At 41.4% G+C, this 19,760-nt stretch overlaps 1 protein-coding gene across 16 annotated transcripts in view; it reads right to left on the bottom strand.

Moving 5' to 3' along the window:
• Positions 1 to 6,617: 6,617 nt before the first annotated feature.
• Positions 6,618 to 19,760, bottom strand: part of nrxn3b (neurexin 3b) — a 444,405-nt gene continuing 431,262 nt past the window's right edge. For 11 of the 16 annotated variants that reach the window (XM_020618121.1, XM_020618122.1, XM_020618120.1 and 8 more), the window contains 2 exons: positions 18,488 to 18,566; positions 6,618 to 8,527 (listed from right to left, as the gene is read on the bottom strand). In XM_020618121.1, coding sequence (XP_020473777.1) covers positions 7,536 to 8,527; positions 18,488 to 18,566 — 1,071 coding nt within the window. In that variant the 3' untranslated portion in view covers positions 6,618 to 7,535. Of the gene's footprint in view, positions 8,528 to 10,446; positions 10,736 to 18,487; positions 18,567 to 19,760 lie in introns of those variants that run through there. The other 5 variants (XM_020618131.1, XM_020618132.1, XM_020618136.1 and 2 more) reach the window with 2 other exon arrangements.

The following is a 19,760-nucleotide window of genomic DNA, read 5'->3' as shown; positions in this document are numbered from 1 at the left end:
GAAGTCCATACTATAATCTGTATTTGCACCAGTCCCATGTGAAAATGAAATCTATCTGAATTTGTAGAGCACATCTCATGAATGTAGCAGCACCATTTAAATCTTTTCATAACACAAAATATAAGTGAAGAGTATATAGGGTTACAATCAGACGTGCCAAATAAGAAACATGGTCTTCAACATGTGTCCATGTTTATTTTATATTTTATTGTGTCAGCTTGAAACCATCCAACCATGTAGTGTAATGGAACAGGAATGTGCATGGAGAATCAAATCCCAAACAATCCAGGAACCAATGCGTGACACGTCTTGACTGCACTTCAATTTCCTGACCACTAGATGTCCTACTCGAGCACTGTGTCATTGAAGCCTCGAGTAATGAACCATTTGTGTGAATACTGTGTCGAAGCTTCAACAAAGCTTCATCGGCCATCACTAGCTCCAGGAATACATTAGACTATGGCCACCAGTGTGTCTAGCTTCACGTTTCTGACTACGGAGGTTGCCAATTACCAGAGTTGTTTTCTCAGCAGGTGTATTGCTGAGTGGGGAAAATCGGTCTGAAACATTATAAGGCAGGTGATGCACTGTGGGCATTCGTTTTGAGCTATGACTCTTGCGAATTGTCACCCAGCCACCTGGCTGATATCCGGGCTGCTCGGGAAGCGACTAGCTTGGGCTAAGCTACATCTAGGAGGCTCCGCATTTCCAGATCAGTGAGCCTCGCCTCCAATGCTGCTAGCATCTGACATTTATTACAAGTACCATTATCGCTCAAGGGCAAGATGGAGAAATATACATATAGTCCTATGAAAAGGTTATGATGCTGATGGTGGGGGGGGGGGGGGACAGATACTCTCGGACATATAATTGTTATAATAAAAATGGGTGGCGAATTATACTTGGGTGGCTGTTAATATACCTAAGTGGCACGCCCAAGTAAAGTCAATGTGTGGGAAACACTGCATCACTTATGATCAGGTCACATTTGTCTCTGGTGTTGCTGTAGTCACATTCCCAGCAGATGAAACTTTCAGCTTTTCTCCCTCCCAGATCCCATCCTGCCCAGTACAAACAGGCAGGGCTGGGGAATGGCCTGTGGGCTCCGCAGGGGCCCCATGGAGCAGAGCCGCCGCTGAGATACTTATTGCTTCACTGGGATTCTCACTAGATCCAATCACACTGTCAAGTTTGGATTGGAGGCCTGTCTCCCTAGGTAGTGGATACACAGAGCAGCCACACCCAGAGTTCTGAACATCACTCAGATACACAGAAATGGAGACAGAGACGTACAGTAAAAATTGTGCACTGACACACTCACACCCTCCTCCACCAGCATCACATGCACTTTGTCTCGATCCAGCTCAGCCTCTCCTCTCTGCAGCCCAGTCTCATCTGGGGAAACTAACCTGCTTGAATTTTTCAAATTTTGTTCCACTTCAATAATAATCCATTAAAAGTTACAATAATATTACTCTAACGACAGTACAACTAAAAACACCCAGAAGATGTGCTTAAACAAATCACTCAAAATTACAGTAGATATTGGTATTCATGGAGGTTTTATACAAAAATATGACTTTCACTGCTCATGCTCTGACCTACATGGTATGAACAGGCAATAATTCCTCTCAAATCCAAAACACCTGAGCTGCCAGACCTGGTCCCTAGATGGCACTGTGTGCACTTGGTGAGAAAGCAGCCCTGTTGTTTATCATGCAGCTGTGACAGCCTGTAAAAGCTTCTATCAGTAGAACTGAAGATTTAAAGCCCAGATTAGCGCATTCATATCTTGGCAGTTAATTAGGGCTGAGGAGCTAACTGAAAGCTTTGGAGCAGCAGAATAAGAGGAGATGTGCTGCTCACAGGCAGACACAAAAGTGAATTAAGTGCACATATATTATACCTGACTATTCTGCTAATGTATCACCGTGTGCACCCAATGAATGTGAATGCTGAAGCCACACAACCACTATGAACTTTGATGTGGCTTAGGCATGCCTAATGCGTACACAGACAGAGGGACATGTATGCTCCTTTCCAAGGCTTACACGTGTGTGCCCTTCATAATACGGTACTGAAGTTAAGGTGAGTGGGCTCACATTTTACCTATCAGGACTGGTCCTCATTGCCTTCACTTCTGCTTTGCTTGGGTCCGTGGAGGACACAGTTTCTCTCCTGAATCATTACAGCATGTCTACAATCTCCAACACGGTGGAGTCATAAAACGCTACAGCTGCAGACGTTCCCAGTGCCTCAAAGTGTTTTACAGCATTCTGCCTCAGTGGAGGAAGCAACAAAAATGGATTTCATCTGTAATCAGTGACAGAGCTGATGTATGGCTCTTATAAAGCCGCTGTTTATTTGAAAGGACAAACCTGCCATAAAGCATTTAAGTGGAATTAACCAGTTCATTAGCTGAAGTAAAATTTCATGACAGGTTAACAGTCAGCCAATAAATGCACGAAGGGGAGCTGAGCTGCTCCCTTGTTAACGTTCAGGAGACCCTCTGCAGGGCAAAGGCAGAGCTAATGCAGTCAAAAACACACAGAAATCCATTTGGAGAAGCCATTAGCAAATGTAAATTGTTTTTCTGTCAATTAAGATATGAATTATCCAGCCGACATCAGTGGGACTGATGTAATCTACTTCTACAAATTCAACTAAAAGTAGTTGCTACACATAAAATCTAATCAATAAACTTTGTCAACCAACAACTGTGTAAACAAATGGGATGTGAATATCAAATGGATACGTTTTCTCTGCTGGTGCCCTGCTGGTGTAAAGCTGAAGGTGACTAATGGTTGTTAAAACAGCAATACCTCACTGTTTCAGGGTTTGTGCCAGTACAGGAGCTAAATGTAGACGTTGTTCCCTTTTTCAGCAGCACACAGGTTTTATGTGAGGACTCAAATGAATTACGACCATAATATTGACTGCAAATATATATTTATTTGCTATTTGTGGAAGTATTTTGCTTTATATTGATTTTCTGTTTCATTGGGTGGTGATTAATGCTGCAGTTACCTGCCCGGTGCTTGTTTAGATTTCTCCGTTCTCTCGATATTATAATCGTGCACCTTTTATTTTAATCTCTGCCCCCTGCAATGTGGAAAAGGACATTTAGTTTTCACCACAATATTAAATTATGTTCTAGCTGTTCCTGGGGTTTTGGGATTGGCTTGTTATTGGCTGCAGTCTAAGAACCTTTTTGTTTTCAGGTACACTCTCACAATTAGACTGGGATTCATATTCCAGTGCAATGCTGTGAATGATGCTAAGTGTCTCAGACAGCTGCTCCTGATTGCAAATCAGCTCCAACAGTGGCAAGATAAAGGTTGTTAAGTTCCGCCACTGGTGCACAGTGCGCTGCGCCTTGAGGCGCAATTTACAAAAGACCAGATAAACACAGTGATTTCAAAAAGGGCAGTCAAATTGGAAAGGAGCTAATCGGAGATGGCAAACAGCTCTACAGCTTCATCAAACTCTAAAATACCTTATCTGAAAGTACAGTACATGACTAAAGTCATATACTTTCCACCCTACAAAAAAATAAAACACAGTAAACTACATACTGGGCCAAACCCAAAGACTGTATGATCAAAACTGAGTTGACTTCTTTTTTCTTGCCATATAAATTGATATAATGCATAAAATAGCTTAATAACAGCTTATTAAATTTTCACAAATCACAGCTACACATCATACTAAATCACAGAGACTGGTCTTTCTGCTACAGAAAGAGAGAAAACATCTAGCTTTAAATCAAGAAGGCTAACATTACAGCAAGTGAAAGCTAACCTTAGTTTAGCTACATTCGACATATCCTCCATAAACATTTGAGTGTTAGCTTACCCTTAAAGTCTTATCTCTTGTAAAAGTAAATCATTATGACTGAAAACACTTAAATTAAAGCACACATCTCACCACTTTCCAGCTTGCCCGAGTATATTTTGGCATCTTTGTCTCCTTGTTCTAGTCCATCAATACTACAACCTATTGGTGGGGGGTGGGGAATACCCACTTCAACTGGTCCAGTGAGAATAACAACCTGACCACCAGTTGGCAGTATTTAGCAAACTGTTGCGGCCCGCCAGAATAAGGTATAAAATTGCGCCAAAATTCACTTGGACAGGACATTATAGTGTATAAAGAGTGTTTGTCTGTGTCTTTGTATTATTGGTATTACTACATTATGGGGACTGAAAACCGTTAACGCACCCACATTGTGGGGACTTGACCATCATGAAATCACTGAATTTTAGGGTGGCAACATGGTTTAAGGTTAGGGTGAGGTTAGGGTTTGGGTCAGGGTTAGGTGTTAGGCAAGTAGTGGTTATAATTAAAGGTTAGGATACGTCTACAAGAAATTAATGTAAGTCAATGTAAAGTCCCCACAAGGAATGAAAACACAGCATGTGTATGTAAAACAGCACTTTCTGTGGCTGGAATCTATCCTATGATGGTGGGGGGTGGGATCTTGCTTTTTGCAGCAAGGCACATGTAGGTTTATGACCTATACTGCAACCAGCCATCAGGGGGTGATTGAGAGTAGTGACTTCACTTCTGATAACTGTCATGTCATCTATCTTTATATACAGTCTATGGTGGTGACAGAGAACCAAAACAATGAGCTGAAGGACTCTGCAAAGCTGAAGGGAACTGGAGTTGTGGGATAATTCTCTGTAGGTTTGTCATATGAGTGACCCCTTTCACATAAAACCAGTCATATCAACTATTATCCATACAAATCCATTGATTGTACCAGCTTTAAAATCTTTTTGCTCAATTCCACTGCTTCTGTTGTTACTGTTTATGGCTCTTTAGTTTACAGTTGCAGCAAGATGAAGTGTGGATCAAATGTTATTGCTTGTTAAAATGAATGTTGTTTTCTTACACATGAACTTTTTATTGTGTTGACTTATGTAGAATAAATTCCCACATATTTTGCCAAAGAGGGAAAAAAGAACGTTGAAAAGTGACTGAATGTAAAAAAAAAAAAAAACAGCCTCTCAGTGGAACGAATCCCTGTGGGCCTCCTTGTTCCCATTGCCTGTGGCAGGATGAATGAGTCAATATGTAGTCATTGTGCAAGCTGGATATGCTCACACACGCCACTCTGATATCCTACATCAATGGGCTATTGCAAGTTAATGAGCAGCTCTGTGAAGGCCCATTTGCACGAAATATGGACAGTGTAAAAACGGGATGGCAAAGCAGGTGCTGCTGCCATTGAGTAGCTCATAACCCGGCCATATGGTTGTGGAGAATCTCATTTGGCTGTGCACTCTCACAAAGACCTGACTCTAAAGAAACTCAAAGCCATTCCTCCACTGTTGTGAAGACTCTGGTCTTTCTAAGAACACTTTCCTCACCTCGTTTTTTTTCCCTCTTGTTGCATCAATGAGGAGTGTGTGAATGTGCATAATCATCTATAGGTAAATGATATTGTTGAGATACTCTGCACTGGACTTCATTTGAATAGAAATGATACCACTTGTGGTATAAAAGGAAATCACTCAAGTAATAGCAAATGGATGAAAAATTTTCAGTGAATAGACTTGGGCATAGATGGTATCTGTCTCCATCTCCTCGCAGTGTCTTCTCCTGCTCTCTCAGCACAACATGGATGAGTGAGTAACAGCCACCCACAGCAATATCCAAAAAGTTTGGGAAAAACTTAAAAAAATTTTTTTTTTTTTTATTTTATTTCTGGGAACTGTTTGGAGTCAAAGAGCATAAGACAATAATAATTAACTGGCTGAAAAAGTCAAGTACCAACACAAAAAAAAAATCAAAGTGAAAATACACAAACTGAGTTTGCATGAAAATGAATGAGAACAAATAACTTCAGCAATAAGTAATGACATAAAAAACAACATATTGCTGGAAAAAATGTCATAAACATGACATGAAATTAATATACACAATAACAAAAAAATCTAATACAAAAGATGAGTTGAGCAGACATGAACAGTAACATCACAATTTACAAAGGAGGAACAGAAACAAACAAACAAACACCACCTTTGCGTCAGTAAGGTGCTAGCAGCAGATCTCCAAATCCACCATAATCTGTCTTTATTCTCGTGTTCTGTTTTTTTTAAATTTCCAATAAAAAACTAAAGAACATGATGAAAGTAATTTCAGAATAAACAGAAAACCCTGATATAAGATCGCAGGGAGCTGTTTTCTAATTGATTGACAGCTTCTGTTGGTCAAATATTCATCTGACTGAAGAGAAACACAGAAAAACTATACTTCTAATCTAACAGCATTTTCCTCCTGCCTAACAAATGACCTGTGCATATCATTTTCTTTTATCTCCAGGTGTTTCTGGTAAAAGAATAACAATGATTTTTGTCATGCAGCAGAAAAATCTAATCCAACGGTCTGTCTATACAGGGAGAGGAGTTAAAAAAACTGAACCTTGAATTTCCTGTACAATACTGACCTGCAAAGCACAACGGCTATAATATGATAAAATATGTAAAAAAAAACAAAAAAAAAACAGTTTTGACACAGTTGCCTGTGAGAACAGAGAGAAACACACTTGTTCACACTAGAATAGACTTTAGCCCCTCCCCCCCCCCCCACCCCCACCCCCTTCTGAGAGAGAGGGAGAGAGAGAGAGAGAGAGAGAGAGAATGAAACAAAAGGAAAACGCTATCGGAGATTTAAAATTCAGAGAAATAATATACTGTGCAATTTGCCTGGTGGATCCACTTTTGCATGCTTGAACACCATCTTGAATTTGGATGCCATGCATAGCAGTCCAATCCTTTACTGAGATGTGAGAAAAAGGGGAAAGATATTGAGATACATAACTGTATTGCCTCCTGCTGAGTGGTCACTGAGCACTGCCTGGTCAACCCTGACTGGACATCATCCTTCGGAAAATTCAATAAATAAATAAATAATTCAGTGAATACATAAAAACATAAAGTAGAACTAAAAAGACAGCTTTAAGTACACATTTACTTTACCCCATATTGCATCCATGAAAGCTACATTTAATGAAACATTTGCAATGCGAAATAATGTTTTGACTTCCAACTTTCCCGACAATCATAGTTTCTCGAGGTCCCTCACTTACACAGATGCCAGCACCACGTCACATACACCTCACATGCATGCTCAGAATGGCCGAAATGACAGTGATCCTATTTTACAGGGTTACAATGGACAAGGTCATTAGAACTCCGAGGGTCACACACCTCTTGACAGTCACTTGGGGTGGTGTGGGTGTTAAGAGTGATGTTATTCACACTGCCAAGTGTCTCCAGCAGGGACTCTAAAAAGGCCCATGATGAGTCCCGTTGAAGTTGTACTGCATTGTCTCTATGTAGTGCTTACAATAGTAAGTGTGCTTCCAGAAGCCAAAGTTCTTTTGTAAATGTTTCAGTGACTCAGTCAGTTCTGAGTGCTCAGGAGATTTTATCCTTAAATCACAGTTGCCAATATGGTACTGTCAAGTGTTTATAACTTTGTTCCAAACAGTTTATATTTTCATGTGTTGGGAAATGACTTGATTTCTATACGTAATATTCTTTGTCCTTGTCTTTCGGTCTCTTGCTACTGGTGCTGCCTTTGGCTATGCCGCTCGGTGTTTTATCCTTCACCACAGCGCCATTGGTTTGTGCTGAGTTGCTGATGTAGTTGCGCGTCTCGTCCACCTGGTAGGAACCCTCGTCCCTGTTTCTATACTTGTACATGGCGTAGAGGAGGATGAGGATGCAGAGGGCGGCAGCTGAGACAATGCCCACAACCATACCTGTTGTACTGCTGGATTCCCGGATCACCTCTGAGGCCCCTGGGGGCACTCGGCGTACCACACCGGGCACCGTGGGCAAGGCTGCAGGCACCGTGCGCAGCATGGGCGAGGTGATGAAGGGGCCCCGTGGCTTGGTGCCGTCCATATCGAAGGACGTGGGCAGGGGCAGCAGGACTATGTCTGGCTGCAGTGGTTTTACCTCGCGATTGTTCATTTTCCCGGCAGGCAGCTTGGGGGGCGTGTCCGAGGGGACTGCCGCCAGTGGTGTGCCCTGGAGGTTGGGCAGAGGTGAGGTGGGTGTAGTCCTACCTGCCTCAGAGGCTTTGCTAGGCCTCAAGTCCTTGGCCTCCCACTTGGGCGCGAGGGCTTTGTAGCCACCTTCATAGGCCGATGTGGTCAAGATCTTATCTGTTACCAGGGAGAAGGTGGTGTAAAAATCTTCATCGTCAGTCGGGGGCAGGCTAGAGTCGAAAGCTTCGCCAGAGCCAAACCCCGAAATCACCATGCCATCATCATCATCATCATCACCATCACCACCATCACCACCATCACCATCATCACAATCATCGCTGCCTCGGTCCGACAAGCAAGGTACCCCCGCCTCAGTGGCCATGGCCAAGGATTCTTTGGTGGTCTCAATAATGGTGAGGACAGGGCGGAGGGTTGGGGAGAGGGGGATGAAGGGAGAACGGGTGGATACAGAAGGGATATCTATGGGGTCCTCAACTAGCACAGGGATGACTAGCTCCCCTCCTGGAAAGCGAAAGAGAGAGAGAGACAAACACCAGTCAGCGAGCAGAAAGTCTTTAATTAGCGAAGCAAGAAGCAGTCAAACACCAAAAGAACTGGTAACCAAAGAATATAAAAAGCAAAGCTCAACATAGGGAGGAAATGAACTGAAGATTAAAAAAGAAAGAAAACAGAAAATACTGTCTCAGTGCAAAAACAATGAAACCCAGAACAAAACAAGACCCAAACTGAAAGAAAACAACAGCCATAAATAAAGTATACATTGCATCAAAAGGCTTTGAGGGATGCACAAGGGTGAGCCACGTTAAACTGACTCCTCATATGAACTCCTATTAGTATGCTTCATTGGAGCTACATTTATACTGGTTATCATATGTTCTCTTGCTGCATGTGTATTCATAATCGATTATGACTGTATATAAAAAGTCACTGTCTGTGGCCCTACATTTAGTTAAATCTAATGTTGCATGCATATTTCTCCACATAAATTACTAGTTCAGGCTTTTAAGAGGCTCGTCTCATTTATCTTCAAGTGTAAATCCTTTTTTGGTCTGTTCAAAAAACTATGAGCACCAAAAGATGTGAAAAGAAATGGAGGGTATTAACATTTGTTTGCAATTCAAGTGCAAAGCCAGCAGGCCTGAAAGCAAGTTAACTAAGTCTGAAATGAGAAACTGTCTGAAAGATGTTTCATAAAGCTGCACAAAAAGTTTTTTTATCCCCCCTGACCTACACGGGTGAACAAATACTAACAACTCCAGCATCATAAAGCTGGGAAATGACAAGCTGAAAGGCAATCTGTTTACACTGAAAGTGCTCCAACATCCAGAAACATCGCTTTGAGCCTCTTAAAAACCTGATTAGCACTTTAGGTCTATCAGAGGATCGCGCATCAAAATACAAAACAAACCTCAACCAGGAAAAAGTCTCTACTCACCAGCTGACATATAAAATTGAGGCATCTTTTCATTCCTCAGCACTGGGCTCCCCCTATTTGCCCTAACCTCTTGCCTTTTGACCCCTACAGTTACCACAATGGCACAAAGTCACTGGGCAGTTCAATGACACCTCAATGTTTGCTGCTGTTTGATGGAAGATTGTTGCTTGTAACAACTTGTGTTCACCATTTTGACCAGTGATGTTATTCTGTTATTGATCAGTGTTAAACTTATGGACTATGGGATTTCTACATCCACCCATTTATAATAAATCCATTCTGGTGACACTTGATAGCACATGTGTTATGGGTTAAGCCCTTTGTTCGTCTACTACAGAAAGGTTGAAACATTCAGATGTCTATTGAAGCTGCTTTATCCTCTTGCCAGGGTGGCTTGTTTGTACATTGCAAAGGCTCACAAACAGGGCACTATAAAGAGATGCAAACCTTTTGGAACAATAAAGAAAAAGAACACAACAGAAATGAAGGGAACTAAAATAATAATTAAGGCATTGCAAAAAGAGTTCAGAGTTAGAGCAAACGTTGTCAAAACATTCACAAAGTAAAGCCACAGAGAGAGCTATCCAGAAAGGGATTAGAAAGACGTAAGTAGGAAAAAAATAAACAGGTAAAAGCAAAGTCAGCTCAGAAAATCATAAAAGTCTATAAAAACAGTTTTGAAAGGAAGAAAGCATAGCATCAGTTTTTTCAACTTACATCAACAAATTGCCCGCATGATTTTGGCAGGAAGAAAAAAAAATTTACAAAAGAAAGTTGTGTAAGAATGCCTTTGGACAAGTCAGGTTAATTTCTTTTTAACAGTTTCTGATTAATTAGTATATATTCCTCTTTTAAGACAGGATGGTACAGGGAGGCAACAACACATACATCCACACATCATGACATGAAAAATAATCTTCACCATTCTGTTCAGGATATTTTTGTTCTTTTGATAATCATTGAATTTTTTTTACAAAATTGTATATCTACAGTATAATTCTTGCTTTGATAGATATGTCTCTCCATGAATATCTACAGCCTGATTAGATGTCTCTTTTTTTTGCTCAACTTTAACTTGGTCTTCAGTAATGAACAAATGGATGACTGTACATATCTTAGAATCGCTATGTAAAGGGTTTGGGGGAGTGAGAGACAGGGTGGGACCTATGAACATACTAGGAAGGAAATGACAAAGATGGGGGTGAACGTGTACATCAGTTGCCATGTCCATGTAAAGGCGGCACGAAGCGGTCGGGCGGCATTAGAGCTTTTGGCTGTAAGGAAGGGATGGGAATATACAAACAATGAGCATATACATGCCCATCTACAAAAGAGAACAGCACTCTCAACACTGACAATTTTACAAACCCTAAGCTGCAACTTCTTTGCCATGCACAAAAATAGATCAGCTCATTCAGTGATTAAATCCAAATTTCAATCAGAGATAGCTATTCAATACCAGGAGAATATTAGATATAATCAAAGAAACAGTTTTCACAGATAGTGGTGAGGGTCAACTTTAGAGGTTGCTTCTCTTTTTTCTCTATGAGGACATGAATTTGAAATTCCAATATAGCTGCGTGGTTTTGACGCCCAAACTGACAAAGCTTCTGTTGCTTATGAAATTACTTCGTAGAGAAAAGAGGAAGTTTCTTTCTAATTAGAAAAAAATTTTATTAAAACATTGGCAATTGTGATTCTTAGCAAATTAGCAGATAGTTAAAATTTGAACATTTTCAGAAAAGAAACAGATACACATATATGTGTCTTGTCATATATGTACAAAAAAGACAAAAATAAACAGATTAGCAATCAAGAAAGAAAGACATTAAGTTTCTCACATTATCACAGATGAACAACCAGAAAGCACACACTGAGGCAGACAAAGAGAGGGGGGACAGTTTATAGACAAAGTGTCACCTCCTTCTTTTAACTAATAATAAAGACTTTATTATTAGTTACTTCAATACATTTCTCTTGTTAGTATTTTAAAACACAGGACAGGGCGTGCAATCTGGATGTACGTCAGAGAAAGCGAGGTAAATCAGACATGGTTTGATTTGAATTTATTTCTGCTATAAGAAGTTGGGTTAATGCATGCTTAAGTAAGTTGCATTTAGGGAGAGTAATAGACAATAACAATACAGCAAGCCAGGGGTCAGGTATGTAGGGGAACGGGCTTTAGAAGGGGTCAAATGTCAGTAAACAGGTCTCTGCCACTAAAGGGCTGTGGGATATTTCCTCAGGCAAAGAAACCATTCATCAGCAATAAACAAGGGGAAAGGTGCACCATGGGTGATGTATGACCAACATTATATGGTATTTAGACCCACTGCATTTGCTAATTAATCAAGAGTGGGGTAGAGTGCTAACTAATGAGCTACTCTTAATAAATGTTTAGATGCTCTGTGCTATCTGCATAACCAACAGCCTTCATCTGACAGATAAACTCCACGTTGGGAAGGAGTTCCACAAGAGGGCCAAGGCAGTGGGTTTGTTCATGCCTCTGCTGAGTTTCATGAGGTGTGGTGGCACATTTGTCTTCAGATATCAGGTTTTGGTTCCTCCTCTGCCGGCTGGTTATAGAAACCTCATTCATTTAGCAAAACTGGGTTTAGGAGTTAAATATTACTGAGGAAATATAGGATTTGTCATACTGTACTGACTGTGTATTATCAACACTGACATCTTAAATGGGAATTTTTCTAACTGTGCAACCATGCTCCAGAAAATGCAGTAATGTCTGACATAATGCAGAGCGGCTTTCTAGTGTATGAATACAATGTTTGTTTGTGTGTGTGTGTGTGTGTGTGTGATCTTCTCTTTGACTAACAGCTAATGCTCATGTTGCACAGCTGTGATAATATTCCAATAACAGAACCAAACTCCTTGCTTGTCAAATAAACAATGCTGGCATAGAGTAAGCAATTTCATCCGAGGCTTTGTTTATCCAGCTCTGCCCTTGTTGTCTTGGGCTTGTTTGCATCCTTTCACTCCATTCTTGGCTAACAGCTTTCAGCAACTGTTAGCTTTGCGCTATATCAACAAAACACTTGGATGGGAGGGGATCTACTATGGTTAAAGGTCTCCAGTAAAAGTCGGTGCAGAGGACCTTGATGTTGTGGTAAACACTTTAATCCTGTGTAAGCTCTTGCACAAGCGCTGCAAAACTTGCTATATTTCTGAAGCAGGCAAACACTGTAGTTTTTAATGGGTTTGCTTAACCAGATTGCACTTGTTTTCCACACTCGTCAAGATGGGTGGGGATTTTATTCTATACCTCTGCCTCCCTGACAAATAATTGTCCACTCCATTAGACCAGCAGCACTATTTTCTTTCATTTTAAGCAAAAGGGAGTCAGGACTAAAGTTTCTTTGCACTTACTGACTAGCACTTGCATAAATGAGAAAACCTGAATGAATTTTAAAACATAATTTTAAAGCCATTCCTTTTTTCAGACCACCAAAGGCATCATCTGCATGGCTGTGCTGGCTTTTGAAGAGGAATTAAAGTAAATGTAGCTATGACTAAGTGCCTGATTGACTGACTACCTCAGCAGCTTAGAGGCTACAGATGCAGAAATCTCCAAGCAGCACTTTCTCTTCACTTCCCTCCAGCTCACCCTTTTCTCTCTGCTGGCCTGATCCCCGTGTCCATCCACCGTTTGCTGAGGCTTCTGAATGGAGATGAATCCTGACGGTGTGTCAGGGATTTTATGTCGCAACACCATAAAAGCGGAAAGCTAGTGCACCAGCACCAGCTGTGGATGAACTGAATCAATGGGATTTCAGCACAGCAAAGTGTGGGTGAGTCACTGGTTTGGGATTCTGAAATCCCATTGTTGTTGTGTGCATTGTTCCCACAGACCTGCGGTAGCAGATTCATTCACCGCTACCCACTAAAGGTAGGGAGCTGATTACCAGAGAGCCAGCAACACACAGACTCTCAGTGCAGACGTACTTAAGAGGACATGCCAGGAATTATATTGGTTAACTGCAATGGCCGGGATTTCCAGAGACATGCACCCCAAAAAGCCGAGCACTTTACCCTGCCATTAAATCATCTTATCTTGCCTGTGCACACCGAGAGAAGCAGCACAAAAAGCCTAATTTCTCACTTATGGACATTAATTTGATGTTCACCGATGTTTCGTTTCCAGCTCCAGTGAGCGGAGAAGTCACCCCTGTAAAGATGCAGGAACCACCTCTGGCTGAAAGCGTGCAATCTGTCCTGCCCTGGAGGCATCCTGAAGCCATGGCGCATGGCAGATAACTCTTAATCTGTCATCATGCTGCTGGGTGCAGCCTGGCGTATTAAATTGGCATCTCCAGCAGGCGTGGTGACTCGCCCCCGTCAGCTGGTCGATTTGCTGTACAGCCATTAGGCTGCACCTCTGCACTCTGTGGACACGTGTCAGCTGAATAACCTTTAAACTGATCTGAGGCCTGTGTTGAAGTGACAGCAGGCCCAATGGGGTTTGACAGAAGCCATAGCTTTAAAGTCAAATCTCAGTGATCCATCCTTATCTTACTTCATTTTGTACCCTCCACAAGGCTCTTCATATATAATCGGAAAACATTACATCTGTGCTTCCAGTCAAACAGTAAATTGAGTCTCTGCTGCTCCATTTTACATTGCCGTCGAGACATCTATCAGTATGTTACATCTGTTTGATCCATGTTCCACTTCATCAAAGACTGATAGGGTGATGGGGCATGCAGGGCAATTTACAACCCTTTTATTAAATGCAAATGTTTTTACAATCTATGTGACTGTCAGGTGTGGAAGTCACCCTCTTTGTAGGAGGGTTAGCTTCTCTAGAAAAGTGACCTACCTGTATGTTTACAACAGAAAACAATCTCCATCTAACCCTAAACCTGATTTTTTGGCATATAACATTGCAAATGTGATAAACACTTACACATTCAGCAGATGAAGAAGGACAGTATCATTTGCTTAGAGTGGCCACTTGATGAATGTACTGTAAGTCAAAACTCATTCTCCTTTTAATTCTACTTTGGTCTCCACTAACTCCTAAAAAACACAAGTTAGTCACTAACCTTTTCAACTTGCCATTTTGACTGGAAAGGTAGCACACAATGTGTTTATCAGAAAGTTTCAGCTGAAGACAGCTGCCTCTAAATGATAAAAGCTGTGACACTGAACCATAACAGGTCATTTGCTGACTGCAAAACCAAAACAATGAGCTGAAAGATGCCTAAACATCTCGGAGAGCTGAGGGGGACTGTCGAGTCAGCTGATACGTCTATGTGGGTTTGTCACTATGCCCCCAATTCCTCTTATATTAAACACAGCCATGTATTCTCCATGTAAAATATCAGATAAAGCAGATGTGACCAAGACCATGGCTGATGACATGTTCTTAAGGGTCATTTACTACAGGTTTGAGGACTTGTTTGTTCATCTTATATGTACGTTCCTTATTATAGTACTCAGTTTACAGTGGAGACACTGCATTATACCTCAGACATATTGATCACTGTAGCAACAAAAATTCAGGTGTAACTAATATGATGATGGCTCCATTTATGTGTTTCAGGTCCTAGAAATAGTCAATACACTTTCCCTGACACAGTGGTCATAAATAGTCAGATCTGCTGCATTATCATCACTGCATACGTTAGTCCTAGTTTTTCATGTGCTTTTCTAAATTAAAATGTATTACTTTCATCTAGTCTAACTGATGTTACTGTTTTATAGGATTCACTGAAACTTGTAAGTATTGCATATACAAATCAAACACTGCACTTGTGTATTTATGAAAATCATTTGTATATTCTGCTGCACTATAATTACATATTAATCATAAAACTACTGTGATTACACAGTAATGACAAGCTTGCAACGCTGTTAATTACTGTGAAATTAAAAAATAAATTGACTTGACATTTTCTGTTCTCCTAACTGAGCATTTGGTATGTTTCACCAGTCAATTTCAGATAGCGGTTTTTACTAGCTGGCATATTTCTTCATGTATTTATACTTTTATAGTTACCTTAACCAAAGGTTATGTAAACAGGATTGTCAAGAAACTCACTGCAAACATGTTATTTGCTCTCTTGTGGAACTCACATGGGATAAAGGGAAACGTTTTAACAGTTTCATTAAACACACAGACGACACAACCACGAGACGACCACGTAGAGCAGACAAGACAGGCTGTTTAGCAGACACAGACAGGGCCCACACAGCGGCAACAGGCACAAGCACAGCAAACACCAAATGCCTCCAAGGAGGCTGCTGCTGCAGGGAACAGTGGTGGTGTGGGCCCGCCACTGGAGCCCTGAACACATACTGACAGGTAGTAGAAGCCAGCTGGGGGATTCGCCTGATATTTATGGGTGGAGAAAGAAGCAGCACACAAAATGGATGCCAATCATATCCATGCAGAAGTGGGGGAGTGGGGAAGGGGGTGAAGATTTGTTAGTTAGTCTACAGAGCTGCAGTACAGTCCAGTGTGCACAACTTCTACTTGGAGCAACACATAGAATAGAAAAACAGATATACTTTGTGGCAATAAAAGTCTTTTTTATGCCATCTGCATTCAAACAGACATGTATATGCAGAAAGGCTAAAAGAAAGAAGGTGGGTGAGTTAGGATGTAGAGGGTGGGGGATGGAGGGGCAGGGTGGAGGTTAATGCTCAAGAGGGGAGACAGGGAGTCATTCTTTCACACACAACTTTCTTGAGACAGAATGGGGTTGCCTGTACCAGGCCAAAAAAGGATGATGGCAAGAAAAGATTTTGTTGCCGTTCATTTCCCTATGTTGTATGGGAGGGGGGAGGATGTTTCTTTAGAAGCCACATGGCATAAAAAAACAAGACAAACTTGATGAGGAAGAGAACTTTGAATTTTCCAACCACCAAAAGGTCATGCGGCACAAGATGAGGCAAAAACAGGAGGAGCGGCTCTGTCCTTGCTTGGAGGATGGACAATGGATGATGAGGACACCAAAGAAACAATGATAAAATAAAACGAAATAAACCATCCCCACCACATCAAAACAAGAAAATAAAGTCACCTCACTCAACCCGTCCCGGGCCCAAAATAAAGCAAAAACGAAAAGCTCAACTCTTGGCAACCCAACATCTGGGTCCCAGTCGATACAGAAGAGAGATGTTCATATGTGCATCATATGTGCATCACGGGAGAAAACAAACAAAATGCAACTGAAAACAAACAAACATTATGTCATGCAGTTGTTCACACGACTGGAAGCAGGGCAAGGAATGAGGATATGAATTTCTGTGTCAACATGGTGAAATGTACAGTATGTATGAGTGTGTATGGCTACAACTGTTGCCACTATATGAGGGGAGGGTACCATGTTCTCTTAGTAAAAACGTCTTAAACAACACTTTGCTGCACTTCCAGTTTTGAGGGTACTTGGGTTTGAGGTTTTAATAGTTTAGCGAAACAAAACACATGCGCTGTAAAATTTGCCCATTCAATTTCAGTAATCTGTGACTTAAGAAAGCAACTCATGCTCATAGATAAAGCACCTAAATACTGCATGGTGGCACAGAGAAAATGGCTTTCTGTTCACATCAAAAAGCCATAAGCACAAGGACCTAAATGTGGTCATAATTTCAAGGAAGCAAACACTATTAGTGTGATAAGGCTTCAAAGTAAATGAGTTCCTCTCACAGATTGGAGGATAATGGTAAAATTATTGGCAGAACATCTTCTAAAGTAAACAAAGAGACCTCATTTCTGACAGAATTAAATAAATGCCCGATTATTTGCTCTGTTCTCTAAACACAGATAACATACTGTAGTGAAAGGGCAATACATTGCTTCAACTTTGGTTTATTATTAGCTTTAAAAATCGGACATGCCTGGTGCTAAGCTGAGCCATATTTTGCCAGACTCACACAGCATCAGTTAATCTGCTGTGATGATATTTTGAAGGATGGCAAAGCAAATCAAGTAGTCTGAGCTGGTAATGTTTTCCAGAGCACCTAAGGGGGAGATACTACTAGAATGTGTGCCAACTGCTCCTGGGCAGAAGTATGATTGACAGCTGCTTGTTCAAAAGTCATCCAAACCCAAGCTGCCTCAAAATAACCACTCGTTTTAAATCTGCAGTTTTATTTCCAGCTCTGGTTTCATTTTCAGACTCCACTAACGAAATGTCTTATCACTTTGATCTAATCACAAAGTGATATGTGTCAGTGTTGGTATGTGTGTGTGTGTGTTTGTAAAGGGGGGAGGGAAGAGAGACGATGCGCACAGAAATTCGAGGATATCTGTTCTCTATTAGAATGTTTCAGGTAAGGCAAGCCTCCGACGAAGGAAACAGAGGTACAAACAAGAGAAGAAGAAGGAAAAGGGAGGAAGAGGCTCTATTGCAGTTAGTCTGCTACATATCACAGTATCTATGCTGAAAGCATCTTTGTTCTCGAAAGAATCTCAAAATGTATCCTCTGTCAAGAGAGACGCACACACACGCACAGCAAGAGGAAATCAACCAAGTACAGGACAGATACATTTTGAAGCATCAGTGCTGGCGACATGGGGCTTGATACTAATTTGGTACTTTGTTGGGTAAAGTTTTGCTCTCGACCAAATGCTGAGAGGACAAAATTAGTATCAATGCTTCATCATGTCTGCAACCAGTGGTCCCATAGCTAAGTGTAACTTGTTTTAGAAATGAAAGGTATGAACTTTAACTAGTGGCTGTAAGATGTATGCATTTACTTATTTACAGTTAGAGTTAAACTGTGACTTTCTGCTGAGAGCATGCTAGTGATATACAGTAGGAACTCAGTTTTTACTGCTTTTATCCATCTCCAAAAAGTGCTTTAAGCTTTAGGTGTTCCCTGACAACCCCTAACACTAGTGTATATTATATCGTGGCTGTGTTTAGCAGGACTTTTTGAAGTTACACTTGAAGCTCCCATGGGACGTGATGCTGTGAGGAGAGGCTCCTCTGCAAATCAAAGAAAGATAAGGAGAAATAGACCACGTTCAGAGCAAGCACAACTTGACACACCCATCCCACCTGCATGCCCGGAGTCGCACTCTTCCAGGTCCTCATCATCACTGGAGCACTCTGCCGAGGAAACCATGTCATCTGTTGTCTGTGGAGACACATTCGCACGCACACACACACACACACACACACACACACACACACACAAGAAAATGTGGTTAGGCTGGGGGCAGTATAGTGAGTCCTCAACTTGCACACAACCATTCTATTCAAGGATATCTCTGAACGTGCAGGCCTCTCTCCCTGTCCTTCGGCTTCATATATCACTTGGAGTCAATCATATTTCAAAGTGTTTATCATTCTTCACTTTATGTGCTTTCCACCCCCAAAGATAATTGTTTTCCTTCACCCACCACACCCTGCCTCCAATTATTTATCACTCTTCTCCTCCCCCGTCATCCACAATCAATGGCCCCACCAAGACCTCACAGATCAACAACATCCCAGCTTCTGATTTGTGCTAAAGGATGCAGAGACAGGGAGGGATGGAGTGGCAGAATCCTACTAGCTGAATCTGGACCAGCAAGGGATTATCAGCACCCTCCAGTTCCCACAATTCTGATTTATCTCCCTCACCCCCCCTTTTTTTTGAGTCGACCTATGGAGGACAGAAGGGGGAGGTTGTATTTCAGTGGTGGTGTGCTGGGCAGCCAGCGTTTATTAGAATGAATCAGTGGGGTGATAAAATAAGCCCTGTCACCAAGCAGGGTTATGAAATCAGAGTGCTGATTGAGTTTTCCAGTCCTGGCCGAGGGTGTGGGGCTCTAAATATCATTGAGTTTGACAGACTAATGAAACGCGCCCCCATGCTTGTGTGGCTGCTTTCAACAGGGCTCAAAGAGAACTGTCCGCCTCTACCATATGCACACACACACACACACACACACACACACACACTGATGTTCAACCTGTATGTCTACCAAACCTCACAATGACAAAGTTGATTTGTCAAAGCATGGAGTGGTTTCTGAAAGAATTGAGACCTCTCCATTTGTTGCACACTTTGTTGTGTTCTAGAGTTAATTTTCAGCAGACAAAACAAATATTCAAACATCATTCCACACTCACCCTAACTCACCCACCCTCACACTAACCCATAATGACAAATGGGTGAAAACATGTTTTTAGAATTTCTTGAAAGCTTATTAAATGGTAAAATGGACTTTATTTTATATAGCACTTTCTCACAGTGTGTTGCACTGGCCAAAGCGCTTTACAGAAGATCATACACCATTCACCCATTCACACACAACATTCACACACCGATGACGACAGGCTGCCA

Source organism: Monopterus albus, unplaced genomic scaffold (assembly GCF_001952655.1).
Source record: "Monopterus albus unplaced genomic scaffold, M_albus_1.0 scaffold201.1, whole genome shotgun sequence".
NCBI lineage: Eukaryota > Metazoa > Chordata > Actinopteri > Synbranchiformes > Synbranchidae > Monopterus > Monopterus albus.
The sequence above is the reverse complement of the archived record's forward strand: the minus strand, read 5'-3'. Positions and strand labels throughout refer to the sequence as shown.